The sequence below is a fragment of the Plutella xylostella genome, chromosome 14 (genome assembly GCF_932276165.1).
Source record: "Plutella xylostella chromosome 14, ilPluXylo3.1, whole genome shotgun sequence".
Lineage (NCBI taxonomy): Eukaryota > Metazoa > Arthropoda > Insecta > Lepidoptera > Plutellidae > Plutella > Plutella xylostella.
In genome coordinates, this window is record NC_063994.1 from 10,167,573 (window position 1) to 10,192,942 (window position 25,370).

The 25,370-nt window shown below is 40.3% G+C and overlaps 2 protein-coding genes across 8 annotated transcripts in view; one reads left to right on the forward strand and one right to left on the reverse strand.

The window, feature by feature from the left end:
* LOC105381381 (putative oxidoreductase GLYR1 homolog) overlaps positions 1–25,370 on the reverse strand; it is a 69,598-nt gene that overhangs the window by 42,559 nt on the left and 1,669 nt on the right. For 5 of the 6 annotated variants that reach the window (XM_048625276.1, XM_038120477.2, XM_038120476.2 and 2 more), the window contains exons 4-7: positions 25,113–25,239; positions 21,537–21,668; positions 20,396–20,602; positions 19,503–19,676 (exon numbers count right to left, since the gene is read on the reverse strand). In XM_048625276.1, coding sequence (XP_048481233.1) covers positions 19,503–19,676; positions 20,396–20,602; positions 21,537–21,668; positions 25,113–25,239 — 640 coding nt within the window. The remainder of the gene's footprint in view (positions 1–19,502; positions 19,677–20,395; positions 20,603–21,536; positions 21,669–25,112; positions 25,240–25,370) is intronic. The other variant, XM_048625275.1, reaches the window with a different exon arrangement.
* Positions 9,850–15,763, forward strand: LOC119694338 (immunoglobulin domain and leucine-rich repeat-containing protein 2). Of its 2 annotated transcripts, none has more exons than XM_038120474.2 (5): positions 9,850–10,138; positions 11,737–13,416; positions 13,651–13,798; positions 13,949–14,089; positions 14,257–15,763. In XM_038120474.2, exons 2-5 carry the CDS (start codon positions 11,765–11,767, stop codon positions 15,097–15,099), a joined length of 2,784 nt encoding a protein of 927 aa, XP_037976402.1. In that variant the 5' UTR covers positions 9,850–10,138; positions 11,737–11,764; the 3' UTR covers positions 15,100–15,763. The 2 variants fall into 2 exon arrangements, with proteins under 2 accessions (XP_037976402.1, XP_037976403.1); XM_038120475.2 differs by having other exon boundaries at positions 9,852–10,138; positions 14,272–15,763.

Consider the following 25,370-nt stretch of genomic DNA (forward strand, 5'->3'; position numbering starts at 1 on the left):
GTTGAATAGGTTTTGGGATTCAACATAGCATAATGCCCAAAACCAAGCTACCATTCAAAAGTAACATCCGTATTAAATACTTACTTTACTATTGAAAAGTTAATTTCTTCCGATAATATTAAAATATTCAAATGACTGAGGTCTAAAATATACAAAACATATACTTAAGCCTAATCGAAATAACTATCTACATCACATGCAGGCGTGCGATGCGCAGGGCGATGCGTCTTACAGGAAGGCAAGGGTCTCTGGACTACAATTAGGGAATATGCATGTATTTTTTTATATTCTTATCTTATTCAATAGTTTTACATCGCTTTATTATAGTAAAAAAAAAAGTTAAAGCAATGATATTGTAATAAAAACATATCACTAGTTTCAAATTCCTATACCTAGAGTGGAACCTTTCTACGTCTCCCCTTATTTGCAGATCATCCAGCCTAGCTAGCTCAGCAGTATAAATTGGGGCAGCCAGCCTGGGTGTTCCAATAGCTAGCTGGTTTTGGTCATTTTGCCATCTAGGTTAGGTACCCATTGAATATCTATCATCTGCACTCGTGATACCAAAAACGACGATTCAGGTCACGACTATCATTCCTATATTTACAATGCAGCATTTTATTCAAACACATGAAGCTAAAATAAAACTGTTATTTATATTTCGGCGTCAATGAACGCATTAACCGTACTATGGCGGTCAAAGAGTATCATTTATTCGTAAGCTCTTAGTTATCATTAATTAGTACAATTAGACAGTTTTAAAGTTTTTCTTGCACCTCCCGTGGGTTGACTGGTAGAAAGTGCTTATAGCAAGTCCACCCTTTGTACACTTGTTTTTATTTGTGCAATAAAATAGTGGTTAATCCTTTCACCGCGGTGACAAACCCAGACAAAGTCTAGTTTTCTTCACAGACACGATAAGAAGGAGGATACTTTAGCACTAAATGAAGTATTTCAAATAAATAAGTTCTTACCGCGCATTTCGCAGTGTATTGAAATGTTTAGGCATACTAAGGGTCTTTTATTTAAATCCTTACTTCTTTTATTCCCTGAAGATGATAACCCATTTTTAGAAGACGGATAAAAAGACACACTGAATAAAATGGTAATTTATTGGTTTTTACATACAATAAGAAAATAACCGTCGGTACATTTTTCAGGGATTTAGCTTAGAATTCAGCTAACGTCCGAGTTTTTATCCTGAAAGCACTGTGCATTATACGTATTGTTGCAAAATGGGTTTTTCAAAACTCGTAGAACAAAAGTTGTTCAGAATCACCCCCTTTCGGCTTAGTAAGTATACCCTTTTCGCAACACCCTGTATAACCTACTGTACAAAGGAAAGACTACGATATTGTTAGTACAGTGACATAAAGCACTGAATAAACTGATTGCTTTGCCCTACAAGCGATTTTACGTTATATCGTTTACACATTAGAAGCACTACTCCCTTGTATGGAGGGACAATAATGTGGCTAGATCGGATTTGAATTAGCCATAGACGGCCTTGTCATCGGGTAATGGAAGCCTATTGGATAATGGAAGTACTGTGGCGCCTCGGCGTGATATAGGCGGACTGTAGGGCATAAACTAGGTATTAGATTATATTAATAGTTATTTTGTTAATTGCAGCTTCAAAATTCACTGTATGAATAAGTGATTGTTAGACAACCCTAGTCTAGCTATAACAAGCTATACGTACCTATGTCACAGAAACATAAAAAACAGTATTTTTAATATAAATATTATTACTACATATTTATTAAATATACTTTATTTGCATTTCCATTCTAATCAATAAGGAGCAACGATCGGCCAGAGTCAGTATGGGCTCCGTTTATTATCTTATCACTATTAATAATGATATACGCTCAAAAAGCCTTTGATCTATTTACCGCTTCAATAAAAACCAATTTCTTTTATCTGGACGAATAGTTTGCTTACTGAAAAAACATAATGATGTGGTGCGGCAGAGTTGCACGAAAGAGAATTTTGTGTACTCAAATGAATCACAGCTCAGGCCACGCCAGGCCATTAGGCTAAACAGGGGAGAGTCTACTAAACAGTAATTCTGCACTTCTAGCAAAGTAACATACATCTTATTATTCATCGTATTTTCTTGCGAATAGCGCAACTGGCTAAATTGTACACAGGATTGGGGGACCTCTACTGGCAAGGATCTGAACTCATATTCGAAGAATCCTATGTCCACTATGGATAATCATTACCTAATACTGACCAGGCACTGAAGACCTGTACCCTAAAGGTGCTAAATGGCCGCAGATAGAGGAGGTTGCAGCAGATGACACGAGTCGCAATATCTCATCCAGGTTTCTATGTATTTCTATGGGATTCATTTGGCGGCTAGCGACATGCATGGCATGGTGATCGACAACATGATGCAGATAAATAGAATGATACTAGCAATAAGTTAGTGTACAAATTTATAAATGTTATAATTATGAATAAAGAATTAAATAATAATGATCGAGTAGTGACGTCACACATCGTCGTTTAACAACAGTTGCTGATACATAATATAACAGCTGAAGCTGTTCCGGTCAAGCCGTTATTGTCAGTTTAGTTTACTTTAGCGCTAAGTATAAATTTAGCAGACTCTTAGCCAAGACGAGACGATGCGTCACTGGAAACGCCTAGTTTTCTGTCTATAGGTCCGCCCTGTCGCTGGCAAGGCCAGATTTCATATCTAAATGAAAGGGGTCACGGGAGTGGGCAAGGCATACTGCACAAATATCCAATGGGGTTACCACCACCGAACATTAGTAAGGCCCGGGTCTCCTATTACGCGCCGTAGATCGCGTCCAGCGTCTCGCCGTAGGCCGCGACACGATGCTCATTACATCTACGCGACAACGTCGGCGTGTGAGGGAGACCGCATCAGTACATTTCTATAGTGAGCATCGTGATGCGGCCTACGGCGTGACGCTGGACGCGACCTGCGGCGCGTAATAGGAGACCCGGGCCTAATAAAAAAATCTTAAGCAGCGTCGCGTCGCCAGCTTGTCAAATCTGACGTAGTTACAAGTTTGTGAGAATCTGACGGAAGTCTGACAGGCGAGCGACGCCGCCGCCGCCGCTTTATGGATTTTGTGTCAGAGATAATACGGTAGCAGTTAGCAAGTTATCGGCAAATACGAAATTTTAGCTAGGAAATTTTTAATATCTCCATTGCCAGAGAGCGTTTGCTCTAACAATGGAACTGCAATTATGGAACATAAGGTTTAAAAATATTGCTTGCCAAATTGGATGCCGAATTTGTTTGCCTGGAAGGAAACTAGTTTAACAAATGAATTTCCTTGTTATTGTAATGTTGGTAAATTGTGTTATTTAGTTCTTGCTACTATTATAACTATCTCGGCTGCATCCGCTTTGCCATCCTGTATGGCTATTAGTTCACCTTCAACCCCGTTGCTTAATATTTAGAAACTTTACAAAGCCTACGAAACTTTACAAAGCCTGTATTGCCTGTGTCCTGACACACATAACCATGAAGTTACTACTGTTTCAAGCTGTGAGACAATAATTCTTGATTCTCAATTTAATTTTCATATAGGTATACTTACTTACTCGTATAATATTTTTTACAGTATTTTAATTTATCATTTCAAAATAAATCTATACTATTGTCGGAAACCTCCACAACAAAGATACAACGTGGTCGATCGGCCCAATACCATCGCGTGATCGCCTTCTATTCATTACCCAGCCAGTAAACAAACAGGTCTCTTGCTAATACTATAACCGATGAAGCTGTTTCGGTAAAGCCCTGTGGCATTTTCTAGTCTATTTACTATATTAGGTAGGCTATGAGATCTATTAATTGGGGAAAGATATAACTTTTTTACCTCTTAGTTGTGCAACAGGAATAACGCTTACTACCGCTATCTTAAAGTAAACTACACTAGTACAGTATCATACCCGAATTTAACCTTTTCTTTCCTGACTACACTAAGTATATCTACATATAAAGTAACTGCCGTTACATAACCAAATAGGGCCGTGGACACCGGAAGGCAGTGAGTGACCTTTAGGAGGCAGCTGAAAGGTTATTCTTATACGAACACAAGTGTAATAACAATAACCCTCCTTGCCCTGCCTGGGTTATTCTAGCTTGACAAAATGCGAACGAATGTCAAGCAATCACTACGTTTAGGGCCTGTTTCACAATGTCTGGACAATGGCTACTTGTGGGATAAAAGACATGTTAATATGGATAAAAGACAAGAGTCAGCATGCCTTTTATCCCATAGGTACCCATTATCCAGACATTGTGAAACACGCCTTTAATGTAACAAGATAGAGACGTTGTTAGCTCAGAACCACAGCAGCGCTTCGCAACTTTCATTTTTCGTAAGCTGGAGTGAATCCCGGGTCTAAACGATGAAGAATTCCGTACCTCGAGCACTCATAATGAGGTAATGAGAATTATCATCAACCGAGCTATTACCTTATCGAGGCTAGCCGTGTTGCTCGAATTAACCTATTCTGATAAGCCAAGTGTGCAATGCGAAGATTATAGTACGACTTGGCATTTGCACGTCTAGCTAATAATAAATATGTAAATTTCGTAATAAGCGGGAAAACAATCACTTTTACTGTATGTCTTAATTTAATCTCAATAATTTTGCGATATTGGCCCTACAAGGTCAGTGGTTCATATTTATATCAGCTACTGTTTTATTTCGGCCAACTGTGACAAAGATATTTATGAGGTCATCGGTTGTAAGCCTATTACTGAAGCGGAATACAAAAATAAATAGTTATCGTCAAAAATAACATTAACCGCAGAAGATAAAATTACTCGATCTATAGGTTTCTTTAGCACAAGTCGACGTTATTACTTTGGATTTTTATGTTTTATGGAGACATAAAATCAGTTTATATGGCGTCGGGCCGGGTGGGCGGCGATTGTCGCCTAGCAACTACTACAACTGAGTAATACTCAGTTTCACGGTTACATTCATCACGAAAAACAACAACTCATTCACAGCTTTCCTCACTATCGTTCTTTAATTATTATTATAAATGTGATTGAATCAAAATTAATCCTAATTCGCTTTTGCTGTTTTATCAACATTAATCCAATTCACACTCCGAATTGGCCAGAACCATGCACACTTATTCATTATGAATGAAAGAATCCGAAGTAAAATCTTCGTAACAACAGTGTTATTGTTTCACGCCCCTAACGGTCCGATGTGGATCTAGATTGAGATCTAATGCCATCACGGGCGACGGACATTTCCTGTCATTTTCGACTGTGATATTTCGCACATTGACCTTCTAGAAGTTTCCCAGCGTAATGAGACTGCTTACTTGAGCGTCCTATTTCATACCATAAATTCCCCGACTGACAATTTGAGAAAAGGATCAATTTCGCCACACTGGAGCAGCCGGCCTAAGTGGACATAAAGTATAAAGTAAGGCTCAAACGCGCGCTTTCAAAGTATTTCTCGTCGGAAATTCGTCAAAATTAACGCGTAAGTTTGGAGTTATGGGACGAGGCTGGGGCTACAGGAATGCTGGGTTCACTAATTCACAAACAATTCCGACGCAACATTAACTTCCATTAAACTGTTTGGAGAATAGCGTATGTGACAAATAGCGCTAGGATACACCTAGCGAAGCCGTACGGCAAGGCCAAGACCATTTCACAACGAAGCTCTTAAACAACATCCACCGCTTACACTCCACTGCCATCTCTTTCTACCGCGTGATTCTTATATCGGAGTAAAAGAGACGCGACGATTTTAAAGGTGTCCGTATAAGGGCCAGGTAGAATTTAACGCTAACTTGATAATAGCCGCGCGTGAGGTCTCGTGTCTCTGGCTGTAGGAGAAACACGTGCGGGCCATTGACGAGTTTTTTTTATTAGATTAAAAGTTTGTAACCAGTTTAACGTGAGCCCTCTTACGCGAATGATTCACAGATACATACAGCCTGTTTATTACATAACGCACCGGGCAGTTTCTCTTTCAGTTGACATCAAAGTCGGAGCTGGATTAACTTTAAATATCCTATTAAGACCTGGAAAACTTTGAGGGTCGTTTGAAAGTTACTGAAATTATGGATAAGTAAGCTAAATATAATCAAAATTCCCAGACATGTCTCGATTAGCGTCCAAGACAAATTTAAGTCGATAAAGTTTTTTAATCCAATCATGCCCAGAGTGAGAATGTTTATGACGTGGCTCATACTAATATTATTATTAAAACATCGAAAACTTCTGGAAAATTAAGTACATAGTGTTGTGTACTTTTTGTACACAAATACTCTAGGTACTTAAGTTTCTGAGATACATTCATAGATAGGTACATATGTACCTATGAAGTAGTATGAACATAGGTAAGTACTTAAAACTTCAGACATCCCCTCAACTTCTACGGTCAAATCATCAATCGGTATAAAATGTAATTAATTTGCGCAAATATTTAAAGAAACGTCTAGAGTATCTCGATTCAATTCGCATTGAACAATGTACGGTCTATCATTGCCAATATTGCCATTGATTAGACTGTTTCAGTGTATTCGCCACAGTAGACGTAATTCCGAAAATTTCCATCCAATGTTAGGCACAACGAACTTTATCAAATGATTGTAAAAACTTGTAAAAAGTCTTATCAAAAATATCCATTATTAAAATTTGTAAGATAATTGATTGTTATGATTACTACAATGCGACGATACGGCCCGCGACCTATCACGTAGTACAAATTTTAATGTAAGTACAACGAAAGCGGGTGACTCGCTTGCGAGTGATTACTACAATACTTGATTGCTTCCAATTAACAACAGATGAACATTGAACATCATACCTACACTTTCATGCACCTTTCATCGGTAACATAAAATTTCGATGTTTTGTTTGTTTGAAACTTGTCAACTTTTTAATGAAGTATCTTTCTATCTTCTATGTGTATAAGGTTGGTAGGTAGGTAGTAGGTAGCGTACCTGATCGCTACAGTAAGGTGAACTGATCTAAATGAAGAATGACCTGATAATCCAATGAAGAAAATGAAAATTGTACAAAGTAATGACACAACCTCACTAGCCTTGGCGATCGCAACCGGGGCAGTGGAATAGAAATGCTAATACAAAGCACAAGCACAGCCCATTATACTGCACGAAATGGTCTGTTTTTCTTTGTGAATAAAAGGATTTGCTCGGCTTCTTCATTTTATGTGTAAAAATTGTGCTTATCATATCCTGTGGAAGCACTATGTAAATTAAAATGATTAGTTTCTATTAATTTCTAAAACTAATCTAAAACATGTACCTACATAAGTATTAGATTAGAAAGTTATTTATGTAAAACAAACTATTGAAGTTAAATTTAATTAATATGAGGACCTATACGTATTCTACAGTCACTTATTTTTCAATTTCATACTCAATATCTTCAGCGTTGTTAATTATGTAATTGTTTTGCGTCCTGGAAGGAATTAAATTATGTTTATGTTTTGTATTATTTACAAGATATAGTCCAGCTATTAGGGCTACAGAACCTTTCAAGATGTGTTCGATCAAACACCTACCACGAATCATGATTCATTATGATTGATACGATAAACGAGCGCGATTACGCCTCCCATACACTGCTGGGAGCCTGGTACTTTTTTGCAAGATTAGATAGCTTAGCCTAATGCCAAGATTACCGATATCAACGCGAGCTTATCAAACAAAATCATAATGATGGATGATCTCTGCTAAATATGAAAATTTCAATTTTACGTCCCAGATAAGCTATCTTTATGGTCATATTACATTGCAAATGATGAGGGTGGTTCTTGCTAAAGAAATTTGAATTCATTTGAGGCAGAGCTGAAACAGAAATAGTACGAATTTCACAAAAAGTTGTTAAAAAAGTACTTCAAGTTAAAGCAAAAGTCTTCACCAGTGCGTCCTGTCGGTGATGAATGAATGACTTATGCATTATGGTGGAGAAACATGGACAGTAACGATTTGGTGTTTTACCGGTTAAGTGCTATTTTAAGAGCTTAGGGTTTTCTCTGAAAGGTCCTATCACAAATTAAGTCACTCTTCAAAGAGCTAAAAAGATAAGGTCGTTTTAGCCTGAATCAGAAGTGGGCTGATCATATCTGCCGAAGAACCGATAACCGTTGATCCGAAGTTGAATCCTCGAGTGGAGACCACGATCAATGTTACTGTGAAGTTACGAGCTTTGAACAATAAAGTTATACGCAAGCAAATCAGAAAATATAAGTAGGTCAAACCAGTTGCTCTTGGGAAAACTCGAATAGATTTTGAGTTTCCAAGATAAAGATAATGTAACAACAAAACGTAGGTCAGTAAATACAATACAAATCGTCTTTATTACATAAAATTTAAACTACATAAAGGACATTAGGACATTAGTCCAAGCACTCAGTAATTAAATAGTGCAAATTATGGTCAATGGTACCTACGAAACAAAACTTTATTGGCGATCCGATTACCTTTTACTATTACTCTAAAGAATAAAATTGCCGTACATAAGCGTAGGTTGGTCGTTAATAAAACGACCTCCTTTGATGTATAGCCAACTAGTGCCGGTCCAGTGGTAATATTACACCGTGAGTACCTATATAGATAGACTGTTTGTAATAAAACTATACGAATAATATAAATATTATCTCAATGCTCATGCTATGCTAGTGCGCCTCAAAGTATATCATTTGAGCACACTCGTAAATTAAATTATGTATAATTAAAAAAAATACGCATGCTATCCTATCTGGTACAATCTGGAGCAAAAAAGCTGACCCCTCTCAGAGTGACAATGCTACCTGAAAGAGGTCAGGTTTCATTTTCCCAGACTGTACCTACCTAATTGTTTTTTTCTTAGTTTGATTAACTATTGTTTTATCATGTATTTATAGTAATTTGCGCAGGTGGTATGTACATGTGTAATAATTAATAATAGCAAAACGTTCACTATCAGAGGTGACCTTGAATTATACACTATCTGCGTTACTCTTTTATCAAAAACATAACTAAAGAAATAATATTTATTTTGTATTAAATACATTGAGCACTCGACGATATCATTATCAGTATTTAAAATATATAGTTATCAAACTATGTAAGAATAATAGTAAGTACCTAGGATTTTTGCAAGATACGCAAAGATAAGGCAAAATCGTCAAAAATTAAGTTTCATACCGTGACCCCAACCCTATCGATCGTAATGACATTATAATTTGGAAGTTGGAGTGTTGGGGCGAGTGGTCATTCAAGTGACGTCACGGTCATGTTACACAGTGAAATTTTATATGCAGGCGTCTAATAAACCGTCTAGAACCGGTCAAAAATCTATGTCAATGTAAACCAGGCCGCACGAGTAGAATACAACATGCATTTGGCTGTAACTTATTCAGTTTGAACTGTTAATAAAAACAGATCAATGCATTAGTAGGTGCCTACGTTTAATTAATTAAAATTACATAGATATTTCTTTGTTATTGAACATCCGTGTCAGGGACGCCTCATTGTTTCTAAACAATCCAATTTATGCATTCAGCGCGGCTGGACCCCGACAAATATTTGCTTGGGCATTAGCTACATATTCCGCGTTGTTTAATCAATTTGTTTTCAATGCGACAACATGGCGACAAGCAGGGGAAGACGGCAGAAGCAAAAATGCGACTCGAACGAACGAGGCGCGGGGCGGCCGCGGATAGCTCCGCTACGGTTTCCGATACCACTTTCGCCACCGCTCGGCAATGTTCGGGCGGCTTCGGCGGCGCCAGCTGACTGGGCCATTGTGCGAGCGAGACGGCCGCCGCGCCGCCCCCCGAGTGCGACAGAGACCGCCACGCGCGCAGCTCACCCGTCCGCCATTTATTTCTTTCTAGTGCTCGGCTTCACAGTAGTGACAGCGTTGTTCATTATCGCGAGCAAAGACGGCAAATATTCGTTTTACTGTGGAATTTATGCATTAAATTCTCATCACAAGTTATTACTGACGCGAGTGTACAAGTTTTTAGTGAAGGCTGCATGATGTGTGACGTGTGTGTTCTGTGACCGCGCGACGGCAGTATGGCAGGCCGACCCGTGTCTGTTGTCAACACAAAATCTTGAATTATGCAAGTTGGCGTAGAATATGGACGAGTATTAGGTAAATGTGAGCTTGTTAACGTGTTATTGGAACTAGTGCGGTGTGTGGAAACGTGTTCTAGTGACCAGTTATTCGGGACGGCCACCAGGGTCGCAGCGGGCCTCGGAGTGAGCCAGCTGTACACAACACAACCAGGCAGATGCACACAATACAATTAACACTAATCTGCAGGCCATTGACGACCGTTCTGGCGAATTAGGCTCAATCGAAAACAATGGAATCAATTAAAACATATTGTTTTGGCTAGCATATTCGTGATGGCTGCAAAACTCCATTATTCCCTGTAGTGTGGAGGTAGGCTGGGTGATTAATCAAAGTATCCATTAGGAAATAGTAGGTGGTGTCGTTATGTGCTAGTCGTGAAAGTGCTATAGTCCTTCAACTCTGTTTCTAGGAATAGTAATTTATTAAAGAATGCTTTATGTGCCTACAAATGACTATGAATGAAAGTTTAATGATGAATATTAGATAAGTATACACATATTGCACTATCATTAAGTGATTATCATTACACACTCATACAAATATAATATCACAACCTTTAACAATGGTGATTGTTAGAGAAGTAACAACAATATGGCAAGGATAGTGTTTCAAAATGCACATGAACAATAGGAAGCAGCTTTCTTATTTTTCCCACTAATGCTGAGATGAGTAATGAAATATACAACAATGCACAAAGTGATACAATCCACTTTTATTCAATGGCTATTCTATGATATGCTTTAAGTTCTGAGTAGGTATGCATTTACTCAAGTTTAAATAAACCATTATGAATATCTCAGCAACACACACAACATTGTAAAAAGTCTGTAGCAAAAATAGAACCAGTCAAAACATTAGCAGGCAACCAAATTATTCAATTAAAAAAGTAAAACATTATGATAAATTCACACAACATTCCAACTCGTGTTAGAGAAAATACATTACTAATTTTAATGGTTTAAAAATAGGTTACTACTAAAACCTATTCACTCGTTGCATTTAACAAACATGTAAAAATTAACTAACACATAAAGTGGGAACTGAAAGTACAATATTTCCAACACAAAAAAAATCATTTTTAACCAAAAACATAGGTATTAAGGTTACACAATATTACACATGCAACCTAGATACGAGTTGGTACTATTCCATAAGAGGATGGTTAAAACAAAACATTAATTATACCATTTACGTTGTTAATTGAAACTAGCACCAAATTACCGAGATAATAGGTTGTTCAATGTACCAACTTTGCACGGAGGAATGAAGCAACTTTGACCCACAAACATTAGCATCCAACGTCCACTACACATAAACAATGAGATAACTAACGACACACTGACTTTGGTATTTGTCCAGGCGAACCTATGAAGGTTGGAGTGTGAATATAAATAAATGTTAGGCATATATTATGACAGAATGTAACCATCCAAGTTTCACTGCTTCATTCAGATATTGTATTCGAACTAGGGTTCATTTAGCAATAGGTTATAAGAAAATAGCTACCTTCCGCATCCCATCGTCTTGTAGCTAGGGACTTGGAAGTAGCCACCAGTAGACATGACAATCATGACTCTAACCACAAAATAACCCTCCCCTTTCTATTGTTCCAGTGCATAAGACTATGAGGGTTGTAATATAATGGTGTGGGTGCAGCTGGTGGCATTAGCGCTAGTGTGTGGGGGCGCGGTGGGCTGCCCGGGCGGCTGCGCGTGCGGCCCGGCGGCGGTGTCGTGCCGCGCCGCGCCGCCGCCCGCCGCCGCGCTGCTGACCACCACCGTCCCCGGCCACGGCCCCGCCCTCCGCGAGCTCACCTGGACGCACTCCGGCATTCAACACCTCCAGGACGACCTCTTCAACAACACCCCCAACCTCGAACACATAGACCTGAGCAGCAACGATATCAAGAGTATAAATCCATCGCTCTTCAACCAACTCACCAGGCTCAACCATCTCAACATGTCCTGGAACCAACTCGATGATATCCGAAGGCTGACGTTCGCTGACTTGTCAGGGTGCGAAGTGCTGGACTTATCCCACAATCGGCTGAGACTGATCCCGTTCCAATTGTTCGCCACAATGCCCAGGCTGAAGTACCTGGATTTATCGTTTAATCAGATGGCTAGTTTCTTAGACTACTTCTTTAAACCTAATAGACAACTGAAAGTATTGTTCCTAAATAATAATAGCCTAGTCAAAATTACTTCTAATGCCCTAGTCGACTTGCGGGAGCTGGAGACTCTGGACCTGTCGAACAACAAGCTCAGCTACATCCCGAAGGCGCTGTTCGACACCTTCAGCCTTCTCAGAGAGCTCAACCTCTACGGGAACAACTTCCAGAACATATCAAACGATGCTTTTAAATATTTGCATAACTTACTAAGGCTGAACATGGGCGGGAACAACCTGAGGCTGTTGCCGGCGAACCTCTTCCGATACAACGACAATCTCGAAACACTCTACCTCGAAAGCACCGAGATAACCGTGATACAGAACACCAACTTCAAAGGTCTTACGGCGCTGAGGAAGCTGTACATACGTCACAACCACTTCCTGCGCGAGATCGAGCCGTTTGTGTTCGAGGACATACCGAACATCACGCACTTGAATATCAGCAGCAACATGCTGACGTTCCTGCCTCTGTCCCTGAAAAGTCTGACTAAGTTGGAAGAGCTGACGATATCGAACAACCCGTGGGCGTGCGACTGCCGCATGGCGTGGTTCGAGGAGTGGGCCGAGCTGCGGAAGGACATCATCCGCTCCGATCTCAGCTGCATCCTGCAATACCCGGGAGACATGCTGAGGATCCTACGCAACACGCACTGCACCGAGCCGACGCTCGTCAGCAGCAGTCCTATGATTCTGTATAGGCTTCAAACCAACGCGTTGCTCGAGTGCAAGTTCGACGGGAACCCAGCCCCGTCCATCACCTGGATCACGCCGACTCGCGCCGTGTACCACTGGAACCCTGATCTGCTGATCCCGGACATATTCCACAAGCACGGCATCGCTCACGACCAGTACTACAACGCCATAGACAATTACAAATCGAGAGTGAAAGTGCTAGAGAACGGTTCGCTATACATCCAGGACATTCACAGAGAAGACACGGGAACTTATTTGTGTTTCGCGTCGAACCCTACGGCGAACGCTTCCGCGGAAGTGATTTTGCATATAGACCCTATGACTATGTTTGAGATCAAGATGTACAGTTTGCTGTGCGGGGCGATATGCGCTGCAGCCTTCTTACTCATCACGCTGCTAGTTCAAGTGCTCATCTACATATTCTACAGGTTAGTTAACGTCGTCTTATGCAATGTTCTTCAAGCCACTTTGAAATGAATCTGTGACGCCAAGCGCATTCCAAGCATGACGTTATTTATGAATACACTCGAGATAATTTGCTCCCAAACAGTTTTAATTCGACGATTTCCACTATTACCTAAACAAAATAAGCCTCTAAACAGTTTTGCCGATTTCCACGATTACCTAGACATTTCTCATGACTCTAGGCCTTCAATTTGCAGGTTCCGTCTGATGGAGACCTGCTGCAGTTGCTGCGGCTGCGTCCGTCCGAGCGCGCCGCGCAGCCGACAGATATACCACATGCTCGACAACATCGAGACCTACAAGCGACAACAGCTCGATAAATTGCGCGAAAATTACGCGGTCCAGGTAACCTGATACTTTTGTCATTAACCACTCGTAATTCTTAACACATAGGTGCTATTGTTGACTGCTACAGTTACATTATACTCTTTGCATATTAATGTCATTTGTAACACATGTTTTATAGAGATTAAAAGCGTATATGTTTTGTTACAGGTGCATCGTATAAAAGAGAACTGTACGCAGCAAATGGACTGGATACAGGGCAGCTACTCGACGCAAGCCAGCCACCTCCGCAATATCAGAGACATCGGCAGCAACCACCTGTCGTCCATGAAAGACAATTACTGCGATCAGGTATCTATCTGCATTCATTACTCCGCTATCTAAACTCAAACGCGTCGAGACACACATAATTAACTTTCGTTTTGGTTGCCAACTCTTTTAGAGCATAATACAATCCCCTTGAGTAGATTAGCATAATGCAAATGCGAGGCGGAGGCGTAGTTAAAGCGAGTGTTAAGGGTGTCACTTTGCAGGTGAAGCGCGTCCGAGACTATTCCACGTCGCAGCTCAACTGGGTGCGCGAGAACTACGTGTTCCAGAGGAACAAGATCCGCAAGTTCAGCGCTCACCAGATCCTGCGGCTCCGGGAGAGCTACAAGTACCAGCAGCAGACCCTCAACAAGGTACTGGAGAACCTCCCGAGTCTGTACTTCGAGAACTGTCGCAGCGGGTCTTGCGGGCGCTCTGACTCGATGCCGTTTGACCCGGACGTGGAGGTCATCGACATGTACCTCAAGACGAAGATCGAGAAGCTGAGCAGCCTGCCCGACCCCGTGTTCGACACTGAGAGCAAAGTCTCCGTGTACTACACGCCGACGGAGCGGTCTGTGACGTCACGGCGCGGGTCGCCAGTAGACTTGCCGGACAACATCCACATCAACATCATCGAGCGGCCGCCGTTCCCGTTCCACGAGGCTCTTCACGTCGACATGATTGAACGCGGAGGGTTTAGAGTCCCTGATGGAGTGCACGTGAACATGATCGAGCGGTCGGCGCCGCCGCCGCGGCTGCTGGCCATGATCAAGCCACTTCAAGTGGAACCTCCGCCATCGCCCTGCACGTCGCGTCATTCCCGGCCGTATCTAGAGCCGGAGGCGAAGCCTGCTAGCGAGCCGCTGCTAGGGGAGAGAAGCGAGGGTCGGGCGCGGAGGCTGCCGACCAGCGCCAGCTCGCCTGAGCTCCGCGACGCAGCGGCGCACGAGGCGGCCAGGGTTCTACTGGCGGTGGAGGTGGACAAGGAGCCGGGCGCGCGCGCGTGCGGCGAGTGCGTGGCGCTGTGCCACCACCCCGGCCCCTTGTAGTACAGGCTGGTGACACGAGTGTTCAAACTGTACGCCGTGTCTCAGCGCGCCGCGCAAGCCTCCTACGTCTGACGACGCCTACTTGTAAGCTGTGATAGCCTAGATTTGAGTTCGCGCAGCTGTCGCTGTGCAGGTGCGAGGAAAGACCCGAGGGTATTAGTGTACTGTAAATAATTGATTCAGTAAACGACTCGTTTCAGTAACTTTATTTTCCATTTTGATGTATTTTTAGGGTAATATCTTAGAGCATTATGCATTTTATATTTGTTCAACTTAAAATGTAGAGACTAAAGTGAGGTTTTAAGGAAGTTGTTACTATCTTGTTGTAATTGTTGCAAGGAGTTTTATAATTGGTGTATATCTAGTAGGGGCGCCATCCTCTGTCCGACCACTAACTATTGTTTGATCTCAAACTTCGTAAATTATTAGAACAGTAGAACTACCTAAATGTAACTCGAGTTATCAAATAAAAATATTTTCACATCATTGTCGATACTGTAGTATTTATCTAATAATAATTGAGTCTTGCAGTGAAATGCCAAATGCAGTTATTATAACATTTCTTAATACGAAATATACAAACATTGTTGAAGATTTTTAAAATATATAACAAGAGTAATCAAACCCATCATAAATCATGGTGAATAAATTATTTTTCAATGTATTCTACTGACTTTCATTTACCATTTACTAGTGCAGGTCTCCCACTTAGTCATCACACTCATCGCTAGAGAATAGATTTGTCTAAAACTAGAAACCGTAAATAAAACACGGGCCTTTAGATTTCACCGTTTATTGTGAGCAATAGATAAATAAATATGTACTATTGTAGAAAATATATAAATCGCTGAACTAATAATATTACTTCTAGAAACGTAAAAGTGCAACTAAAATGATTTTGCAACGTGAATATGGCTTTGCAAATATTTTCAACAATGAAATGTACAATGATAGATTATGAAACAACTTACCTACTCAAGTTTCAAGTTAAATTTAGTCAAGTGATATGATATGACGTCCTTAATTACCTAATGAATAATGCTCTTTTTATTAATGTTTAAATTCTAATCTAACTATTCAATTTGTTTAAAGTAGATTAACGATACTAAAATATCAATTTAAACTTTATTATTTAATCAATAGGTAACCTACATATTTTTCTAAGAATACGAGTTAACTAAGTGCTAATAATAAAATGATAATGCTTATGCCTTTATTTATCACAGTCATATAAATATTATTATCGAAAATTAATTCAATGCAAGATGCCAATTTGGTTTTGTTAATTATCCGCTCATTTATTATTTGACTGCGTATCAGAAAAACTAAAATACTACGTGCCTACCTATTTGTTGAAAATTATAACCGGTTGGTAGGTATTTCCAGGTATTTCCCATTCAGTAAAGTCCTGATAGTAATTGATAAATTTAACGACCTACTAAGGATTGTCTTCCGTGAGAACTTTGAAACAGACATTTCAGTTAATCATCAATGAAAATGCAACGTTGAATTGGAATATACGCCACAATATAAATAACTTAAACAAAGTTACAAATTAACAACCAATTGTTTACTTATAATCAGGTGAGCACGACTCAAAGAAACGTGACACTTAAATACGAAGGCAAGTATATACCATGCAGTTAACTGGGTTTAACTATTTATATGATCCTATACTCAAATAGTTTTACTATTAGATAATTTATTGAATAAAAAATTAACTTCTACGACTAACATCATCTACACTAAACATAAAGTTTAGATGGTTTGGTCACATTGAAAGGATGAATGAAAGACGACTTACGAAAGTTGATTGTGCGGAGATGAATGGCTGTGTCGGTAGGACACGTCCTAGTTGCAAGTATGTCGACCAAATAGGCGACATGCTCAAGAAGAGGCATTTTAGAAGTTTTCGCAACCGACCATCGTGTATGAATAGACTTTAGAAAGCGAAGAAGTATGTCAAGATCTTGGCACGTGGAGGTCCATAGTCTCTGCCTACCCCTCTGGGAGATAGGCGTCAGTCTTTATATGTTACAAACAGATACAAGTTGAATAATAGCACCGTGAAAATGTACTAATTTCCTGAAATGATGTCACGACTCTCAGACAAACAACCCATGAATAATTAACTTTAGTTAATTTACTGCGTGACTTAAAACCTAAATGGATAGGCCGATAAATTGCTTTACCTTTTATGTTTAATAGTAACTGAACTTAGCTATATTTCATAAAACCGGTAAGTATATTTACACATTCAAAAGCTATGCACGATGAACCAAAATATCAATCACATTTTTTACATTAAAGTGAAATGTCACCTTATGCCTAACTGAAACCCATCCTCCATTATTAACCTATTCAGACAATAGCCATTGATGCTAGGAAACCTACTCAGTTAAGAGCCGCCATAGATACAGCTTTTAGCACGTGTGGACCAATCAGGACGCATCAAGTGGTCATCTCGAGACGTATATCCGTTACCGGCACTTCCGTAAACGAGTTAGTGAGCGGTTAGATATCTGTTTAGATTGGTAGACTGGCTTGTAATGTGAAGATGGGGAATTTTGTGGAGATTTTGACTAACTATCAACTGTATGTATAATATCTAAAATGTGCCAAACTTCTGAGTATAATGAGTAAAAAATAGATGAAAGGATGATCGTTTGTACTACTAAAATTATCAAACAACTTATTTATAATTAAATCAATGCAATGTGCAGTATGGTCAATACAGACATTGTAACACTGCGATGCGAATCTACACAATTCCACACACACAGTATGTACATAGTATATGTATTAACATATAAACACATAATGCAGTCAATGATTACATAACCACCCGCTTCCCTCTACGGTCCATTGTGCTATAGCACCGGGATTCAGTCATTACCTACGGAAATTGATACTAATCAGATGCATTCAATCGTTAGAATTCGTTTAATGTTATTATCTGTGCGCTAGTTATATCTGCCGAAGAACCGATAACCGTTGCGTGGGTTCTGTGCAGACTCTATACAATACAGTAATTAAACAGGACTAATTCTATGAGTAATCCGACAGAGAACTAAAGTTACCGACATAATTTTATGAGTGATCCGACAAAGACTAAAGTTACCGACAGTGGACATACCTCACCGAGTTAGTAAGCTTAAGTGGCAGTGGGCTGGTCACATCTGTCGAAGAACCGATAACCGATGGGGTAAACGCGTTCTGGAGTGGGGACCGCTACTAGGCAAACGTAGTGTGGGACGCCCTCCGGCTAGACGGGGTGATGACTTGCGAAAGGTGGCTGGTAGTGATTGGAAGCGGAAAACTATAGATCGTATCCAGTGGCGTGCTTCAGGAGATGCTTACGTCCATCAGTTGACTGCGATAGGCTATTGGTGATTTCTATTAAGCTTGTGAGTACCTACACAAGAACTTTACTAAGACTTTGCTTATACTCCCCATGAGCGTCAAACTATTAGGGCCTTACCACGAAAACTTAAGACAGTGTTTAAAAGGTGTTTATAGCTGTCAAACGCCTACAAAAACTGTCAAATTTCGTTTTAAACACTAGTTAAACAGTGTTTTAAGTTTTTTGTGGTAGCACAGTTATAGTCCTAGGTCTTCCTCATATTATTCTATTCACCACTACGAACCTCCTGCTGGCTACGAGCCTGTAGCTATATTTGTGTCCTACAGCGGCAATATAATTAGTCCTCGGTCTTCATCATCTATCCTCTACTAGAAACCCGCCTAGGATTGTCCTGTCGATGTCGGCCAGGGGTCCACAAACTACATATTTTTCCATGAAACAGTGATAAGTGATAACTACAGAGCAGATTTAAAAAAAACATGTATGTATAGCTAATGAGAGAGTAGGTAGGTAGGTATAATCTGAGAGTACCTTTTCAGATTAATTTCATCAAATAATATGTAAATAAACACACGGTTTTAGCATTCTTTTCAATTTAACTAATTACTAAACTAGTCGCTGAAACTACTACTAAAAAAAAACCAAAACCCTAACCGCGCTGGTGCTAATATTCTTGAGGTCCTCCTAATAAACTATAATTAGTATTTTACTTTCTTACTAAAAATTAAAACCCTCTATTGCCATTACTCATTTCCACTCTATCTTCATCTTCAACACATGACATTGGCAGAATTGAAACAAAACCATTTGAGAGGTCGTGACTGTAGGCATATTGTCAAAAATTACGCCCTGCCAGTTTAAGTACCTAAAGTCCCTTTAAAACAGGAAATAAATAGGCAGTCAGGGGTCAGTCTCCTCAAGGGAAGCCAGTATACCGAGCTGGTCTAAATCGGTTACCCCATTCAGATGAACTCGTATGAGTTGTTGAAGCACAAATAGGCAGTCATCCGTAACCTTAAAACAAAAAAGCTCCACTAACCTTAGCAGCAGTGCGGTTCCAGACGACCACCTTGTGGCCGGAGTTCAACAAGTTCTTCACGATGCCGCTGCCCATGATGCCGAGGCCGAGGAAGCCGAAGGTCATCTGGCTGGCCTGGATGTTCTTCTCCAGCAGCGTCTCCGACACGTTCTCCAGGTCTAGCGGGGGCGTGTCCTGGAAATTTGGACGGGGGGCGTGAGTTTTGGGTGGTGGTGGAGTTTGAACTTCTAACTTTGAAGTGAGGTTTGGACGCCATTTTGATTTTGAAAGTTGTTTGTGAGGTTTTAAAGCGACTTGTGGGTAAGGTAAGGGAGGATACAGAGAGAAAGCTGGCAGCTCCGGTAGCGTTTTGGATGGATTATTTTCCTGAGCTTATCAGTGCTGGTTCGTCAATGAATGAAACTTACTCGTCGGCATTAGTAGCCAACGTTCTATGTGTATTCCCCTTCTTGGATCAAACATCGTCTATTATACAAATCCGTCCGTTATACAAATTGCTATTTTTTTTATTACTTACCAGAAAGGGGGTAACTCTGGTGGTCATTTAGATATTTGGTCAATTCGGCAAAGGACTTTAAATAAACTAAACATACGTAATAGGTACGGTGGCCTGCGCCTAAAAGTATACAGGCGGAGTTTTTAAAATAGCGATCCCAAGCTCACATGCTGCTCAAGCACATCCACATAAAAACCACTGCTACACACATCACACACAACACGTCCCCGGATTTATAACAGATGTAGCTGGTCCCTCCATCATCAGGGATCGCTATTTTAAAAACTCCGCCTGTATACTTTTAGGCGCAGGCCACCGTACTAATATTTATTTCATATTCATTCACTCAACCGATCATTCATTCATTCACCTTTAACTTCTTAGAAAACCCACTCACCGGCCGCAGAATATTCGACGGGCGATGCAACAGGCTAGACTTCTTCGAGAACGAGTGGTTCAGCATCGAAGGCTTCTCCATTGCCAAGTCGCTGTCGGTGAAGGATTTACTCAGACTGGAGCTTTTGGTCTTCTTCCGAGGAACGGACTTGACTCCGGCTGATGACGACCTCTTAATTGGCTTCACCTTTGAAATGGCCAAACGAATCTATAAATTATTAGCAGAGTCTTATGGTTTGTTCGTTAGGTCTGGTTAGGAGTAATGTTAACCATGCGAAGCGTTACCGTGCTGCTTGGGAATAGAGTCCGAATTTGCATGCTGCTGAAATGGAGTGATTGTTTCATGCTTGGTGAGAGGATTTCAGCAGCCAAGGATTTGATTAGGTGCAGATTTCGTCGAGCAAAATTATCTGTAAAATGCTACGCCATGCTTTAAGGTTTAATTATTACTGATGTGTATCGTATACTCATAGTAAAGCAGATATATATTAGAGGGTGCAAATAGCGTCACATCATATCGTTAGGATAAAACACGATGCTGTTTTGTTGTTGACAAAAATATATTATAAAAGGAGTGAAGTGATCAAAATCTAATGTGCACGGATAAAGAAACAAAATTAAAATGGCGGCTTTCCATAAGCGGGACTATTAACAAGCCTACGAAAAGCTCACGACAGAGCGAGATAACGTGAACCCGTCCGCCATAACAAATTCTTTCTTTATCTGCACATCTTATATTTACTTAATTTTATAACTATGTGACTTGGTTTTAACACAATGTAATGGTGAAATGTGAACATAATGTGGGGGCATCTCACACACAGCCAACAAGCTAGTCATAGCCTTTAATATGGGTATCGGTCAGCTGATACATATACACATATAAACACATACATAGATCGATACATATTAACATGCCGAGAATCCTTATTAACGTGAACAAGCGCTAACAGCCAGTTTCAATAACTCTATCTACCGATGACTGGTAGTTACTTTCATACGATTTTGACAGGTTGTAACTTTGTCAATATAGGGTTGTAAATGGTCAAAGTCAATATAGTATGAAAGTAACTACCAGTCATCGGTAGATAGAGTTATTGAAAATAGCTGTAAAAACACAGCACAGATATCCCCATTCCTACCTTAGGCGTCCCCTTCTTCTTGACCTCGTTCTCTTGCTCGGCCGGTTCTTCTGGCTCCTCTTCCATCATGTTCTTGAGGTTGTCGAAGTCTTGCTCCGTGTCGCGCGTCGGGCCGTCGATGTCGCCGTATTTCTACAGAGGGTGGGGGGCGTTATAAAGGGTGTTTCGAAGGAGGAGAGTGGTGGCTCAGGGTGTCAAGTGCCTAAAAAATCTACGACTTTTGAAAATTCGAGAAAAAACTTTGTCTTTTTCCATAATTTTGTTGGTCAAATGACTTTAATATGAAGTAGTATTTACAAGAAGCTGTTTGGAATGACCCCTTGAGTCACCTTCTTTCAGGTTAGATGTAAAGTGGGTGTTGTAAATTAGTAAGTATATGGTATAATAGCTTTTCCCGCGCGCTTCGCTTCGCCTTAAAAAGTTTTCCCGTGGGAATTCCGGGATAAAAAGTAGCCTATGTTCTTTCCCAGGGTGTATACCATATGTATACCAAATTTCATTCAAATCCAAAGAGTAACAGACAGACAGACAGACAGACACAGTTACATTCGCATTTATAATATTACCTTAAACTAAATTAAACTTTATTATTATTCTTTAAGTGTAAACGTAGCTATGTACCTAGTGTGAATTAATGTAATATTAGTGTATCTTTTTATGGAACTCCAGGTCTATTTACAAAAATGTTTGTTAAATTATTAGTAAGTGACTGTTTGTTTCCTGAATAAAATAAATAAAATAAAAATAGTAAGGATAAGCCGAAAAGGGTTCGGTCGGCTCCTCTTCCATCATGTTCTTCATGTTGTCGAAGTCTTGCTCCGTGTCGCGTAAGGGACCGTCGATGTCGCCGTACTTCTACACTCTACAGAGGGGGGGTTAGACGGTGGTGGTAGAGTGGTTTGTGTGTGGTGGAGGATAGGGGTGGGTCAGAGTGTCAAGTATACAAATCTGGATAATCTTTGTTCTAAGACTTTTAAATATTTTATCCCCAGAAACTTTGTTGGTCATGTAACTTTTAAATTGTTATATATGAATTTGTTTCAAATATAAATATAATAAAGCGTACATATTAAGACTACACTAATATAAAAGCCTATGGAAACCCAAAAAAGGGAATGTAGACAGGGGTGTAGACATGTCTAATTGTTGCCTATTCTATTCTCTGTGGGGGTGTAAGTACCTGCACCTGGCTCTCTCGAGTGGAACCTTTGTGCATATCCCCAAGGTCTAAACTGCCTTCCTAAGCTTGGACCATTTCCCACCACGCTGGTGCACTGCGGGTTGGTGGGTTCACATATCTATATGTGCTAAGTCTAGTTATGCAGGTTTCCTCACGATGTTTTCCTTCACCGTAAGAGCGATGGTATACATTGTACTTAAGTTAAAAGAACTCATTAGTACATGTCAGCGCCTGGATTCGAACCCGCATCTCTTGCGTGAGAAGCGGGCGCTTACCCGACTGAGCTACCACCGCTCACACTAATTCTATTCTATTATCTGCGTGTTACCGGTTTATGATCTCCTTACCATATGAGTTTTCGGCAGATAAGTATTTTGTTATAACAATTTATGGGAAATTCGCTCAACTGGTAGGTAATTGGTCAATCTTTTGAAAACCGATAACCAATGGGTTAGTTTAATTAATTAGACCAGTCGAGACAAATTTATCGATCTGTCGCAGACATTGATAGTACTTACAACCATTGTATAGTAATAGCGTAGCGGTTTTATATGATGTGCCTGTGATGGCAGGTTTACCGCGTTTGATTCCCGTCAGTAGGTTTCAAATATTTTATATCTTATGCTGAGTATGAGTATTTATGCTGATTATTTAATGTCGATTGGCTTTTTTATAGAAGGACTTAACAAATTTTATATAAGCATACGCATTTTACACCAGTGGACGCAGCCAATGCACCTATGCCTACCCTGTCCTGTATTACCAATAGACTTGAGTTTTTATCAAATCTAGGTGACTCAGATAGATTTTCAAATGAAAAATATCGGATAAACAAACGACATAGAACAAAATGTTGCATTTAACACAAACATTTAAATAAACATTTGCGGATGTTGCATTTATTATAGAATGATATAAGTACATAAAGGGATAGCGGGCAGCGGGGAACGGGCGACTTAAGAGGCGCATCAATGTCATGGCGCGGGTTTGTTATAGTCAACCCCCACTTCACCCGGAACTTCCAAGGGAACCCAAGAAGTATCTTCTGAAAGAGGGGCGCAAAACGCGCACGCCAAGACGTCACAAAAGTTTTTCGTCGCGCTCACACATCGCGCGGCTTCGTGAGCGAGTGCGACGGAAAACATTTGTGACATCTTGACTTGCACTTCTTCAGAGAATGACCGAGTTACGTGGTTCCTAAGGGCTTCCTACATAAACGTAGCTCATAATGATGGTAAACTCATCTCGACAATCAACAGATTTTTTTTCATTGAATCTTGAATCCTGCTCAAACTCATAACAGTACACTATCGTCAGTAGGTCTACTGTTTGTAGTATGCTTATGTTCGGTGGTGGTAACCCCACAGGTGTGCCTGTGGGGTTACCACCACCGAACATAAGCATTTAGCAATTATTAATCAGCGTCGCTCCAGTCAAATCTGACGTAACTTGTATGGATCTGACAGATGTTTGACAGGCGAGCGTCGCTGCCTAAGGATTCTGTCGGTGGTGGTACGGTACCAGCTGACGTACATACGTACGTATTTAAAACAAACTTCTCCCACCCCGCCCCGTTAGGAAAGGGTGCTTTATTTATACTTTCAGAATAGACAACCAACTTTTACAACTCCTATTCTATTGTATTCTTCTTTATCCTATCGGCTGTTCGCCAGATGTGAACGCTAAACATAAACATCCAATGCCACTTCAGCATTACAACTTGACTAAACTAGATGTGCTATGTATTGCTGGCATAATTACTTTGTTCAATCAAATTAGCAAGCAAATAGGAGACACCTGGGATTATTCAACATGACATACTTAAAAACCGCTAGCAACCGAAGTATCAAATATAGGACTGATCACTGCTGGACATAGGCCTTCTTGAAGATAAGAAGTAATCTTTAAAGTTATGTCTGGTGAATTAGATATCAAAGGATGTTAATGCTAAAGATACCAACGGTATGCCTTCAAAAGAGACACTACACAATGGATATCCACTACGTGGCTCTTCAAAAACGGTTATAAATTATGGTGAATAGAATCACACACCACATGAAATATCTTCCTTCATCATAATTCAAAGTACCAAACCAATGTTCAAGGTTTATCACCAGCTCATCATCAGCCAAGCTTACTAAAGCTGTATTGGTAACTTTCATTGATGTAAGATCTTCTAGAGTACAAACCTCACGTGACCATGTAGTTGGCAGCACATTTTAAGAGCTATATTGCTGTCCTTCACTGACGCAGGCCATTGTGCCCACCCAAGAGGTATGCCTCTTGATCTGACAAGTGGTGTGACACGTAACTTGTTTGCTTGTTACTCATTAGTTAATCCAACATTCAATGCAATTTAGTGTTCACGGTGCCTAAGATCTTCTGCTTCTACTAACCTCAGGGTTGACCATGTAGTCCTCGATCTGCGCGACGGCCTCCTTGAAGGCAGCGGTCTTGCACGACTTGATCAGCTGCTCCTTGAACTCCTGGTACGGCTTGATGTTGTTCGTCTCTATCCAGGCACTGCGGGAGAAATAATGTGTTAATAAAAGCACACTTGGCTATACACTCATATATGTAGATGGTGTAATGGTTAGTAATCAAGGAACCTTAAGCTATTCTATTTTATTCTCTGTGGGGGTATAGGTACCTGC

Excerpts from the sequence above, each read along its gene's own strand:
- LOC119694338 (XM_038120474.2), top strand. The coding sequence starts at position 11,765 with ATGGTGTGGGTGCAGCTGGTGGCATTAGCGCTAGTGTGTGGGGGCGCG. Across the intron at positions 13,799-13,948 it reads GCGAAAATTACGCGGTCCAG|GTGCATCGTATAAAAGAGAA; the intron begins GTAACCTGATAC and ends GTTTTGTTACAG. Across the intron at positions 14,090-14,256 it reads AAGACAATTACTGCGATCAG|GGTGTCACTTTGCAGGTGAA; the intron begins GTATCTATCTGC and ends GCGAGTGTTAAG.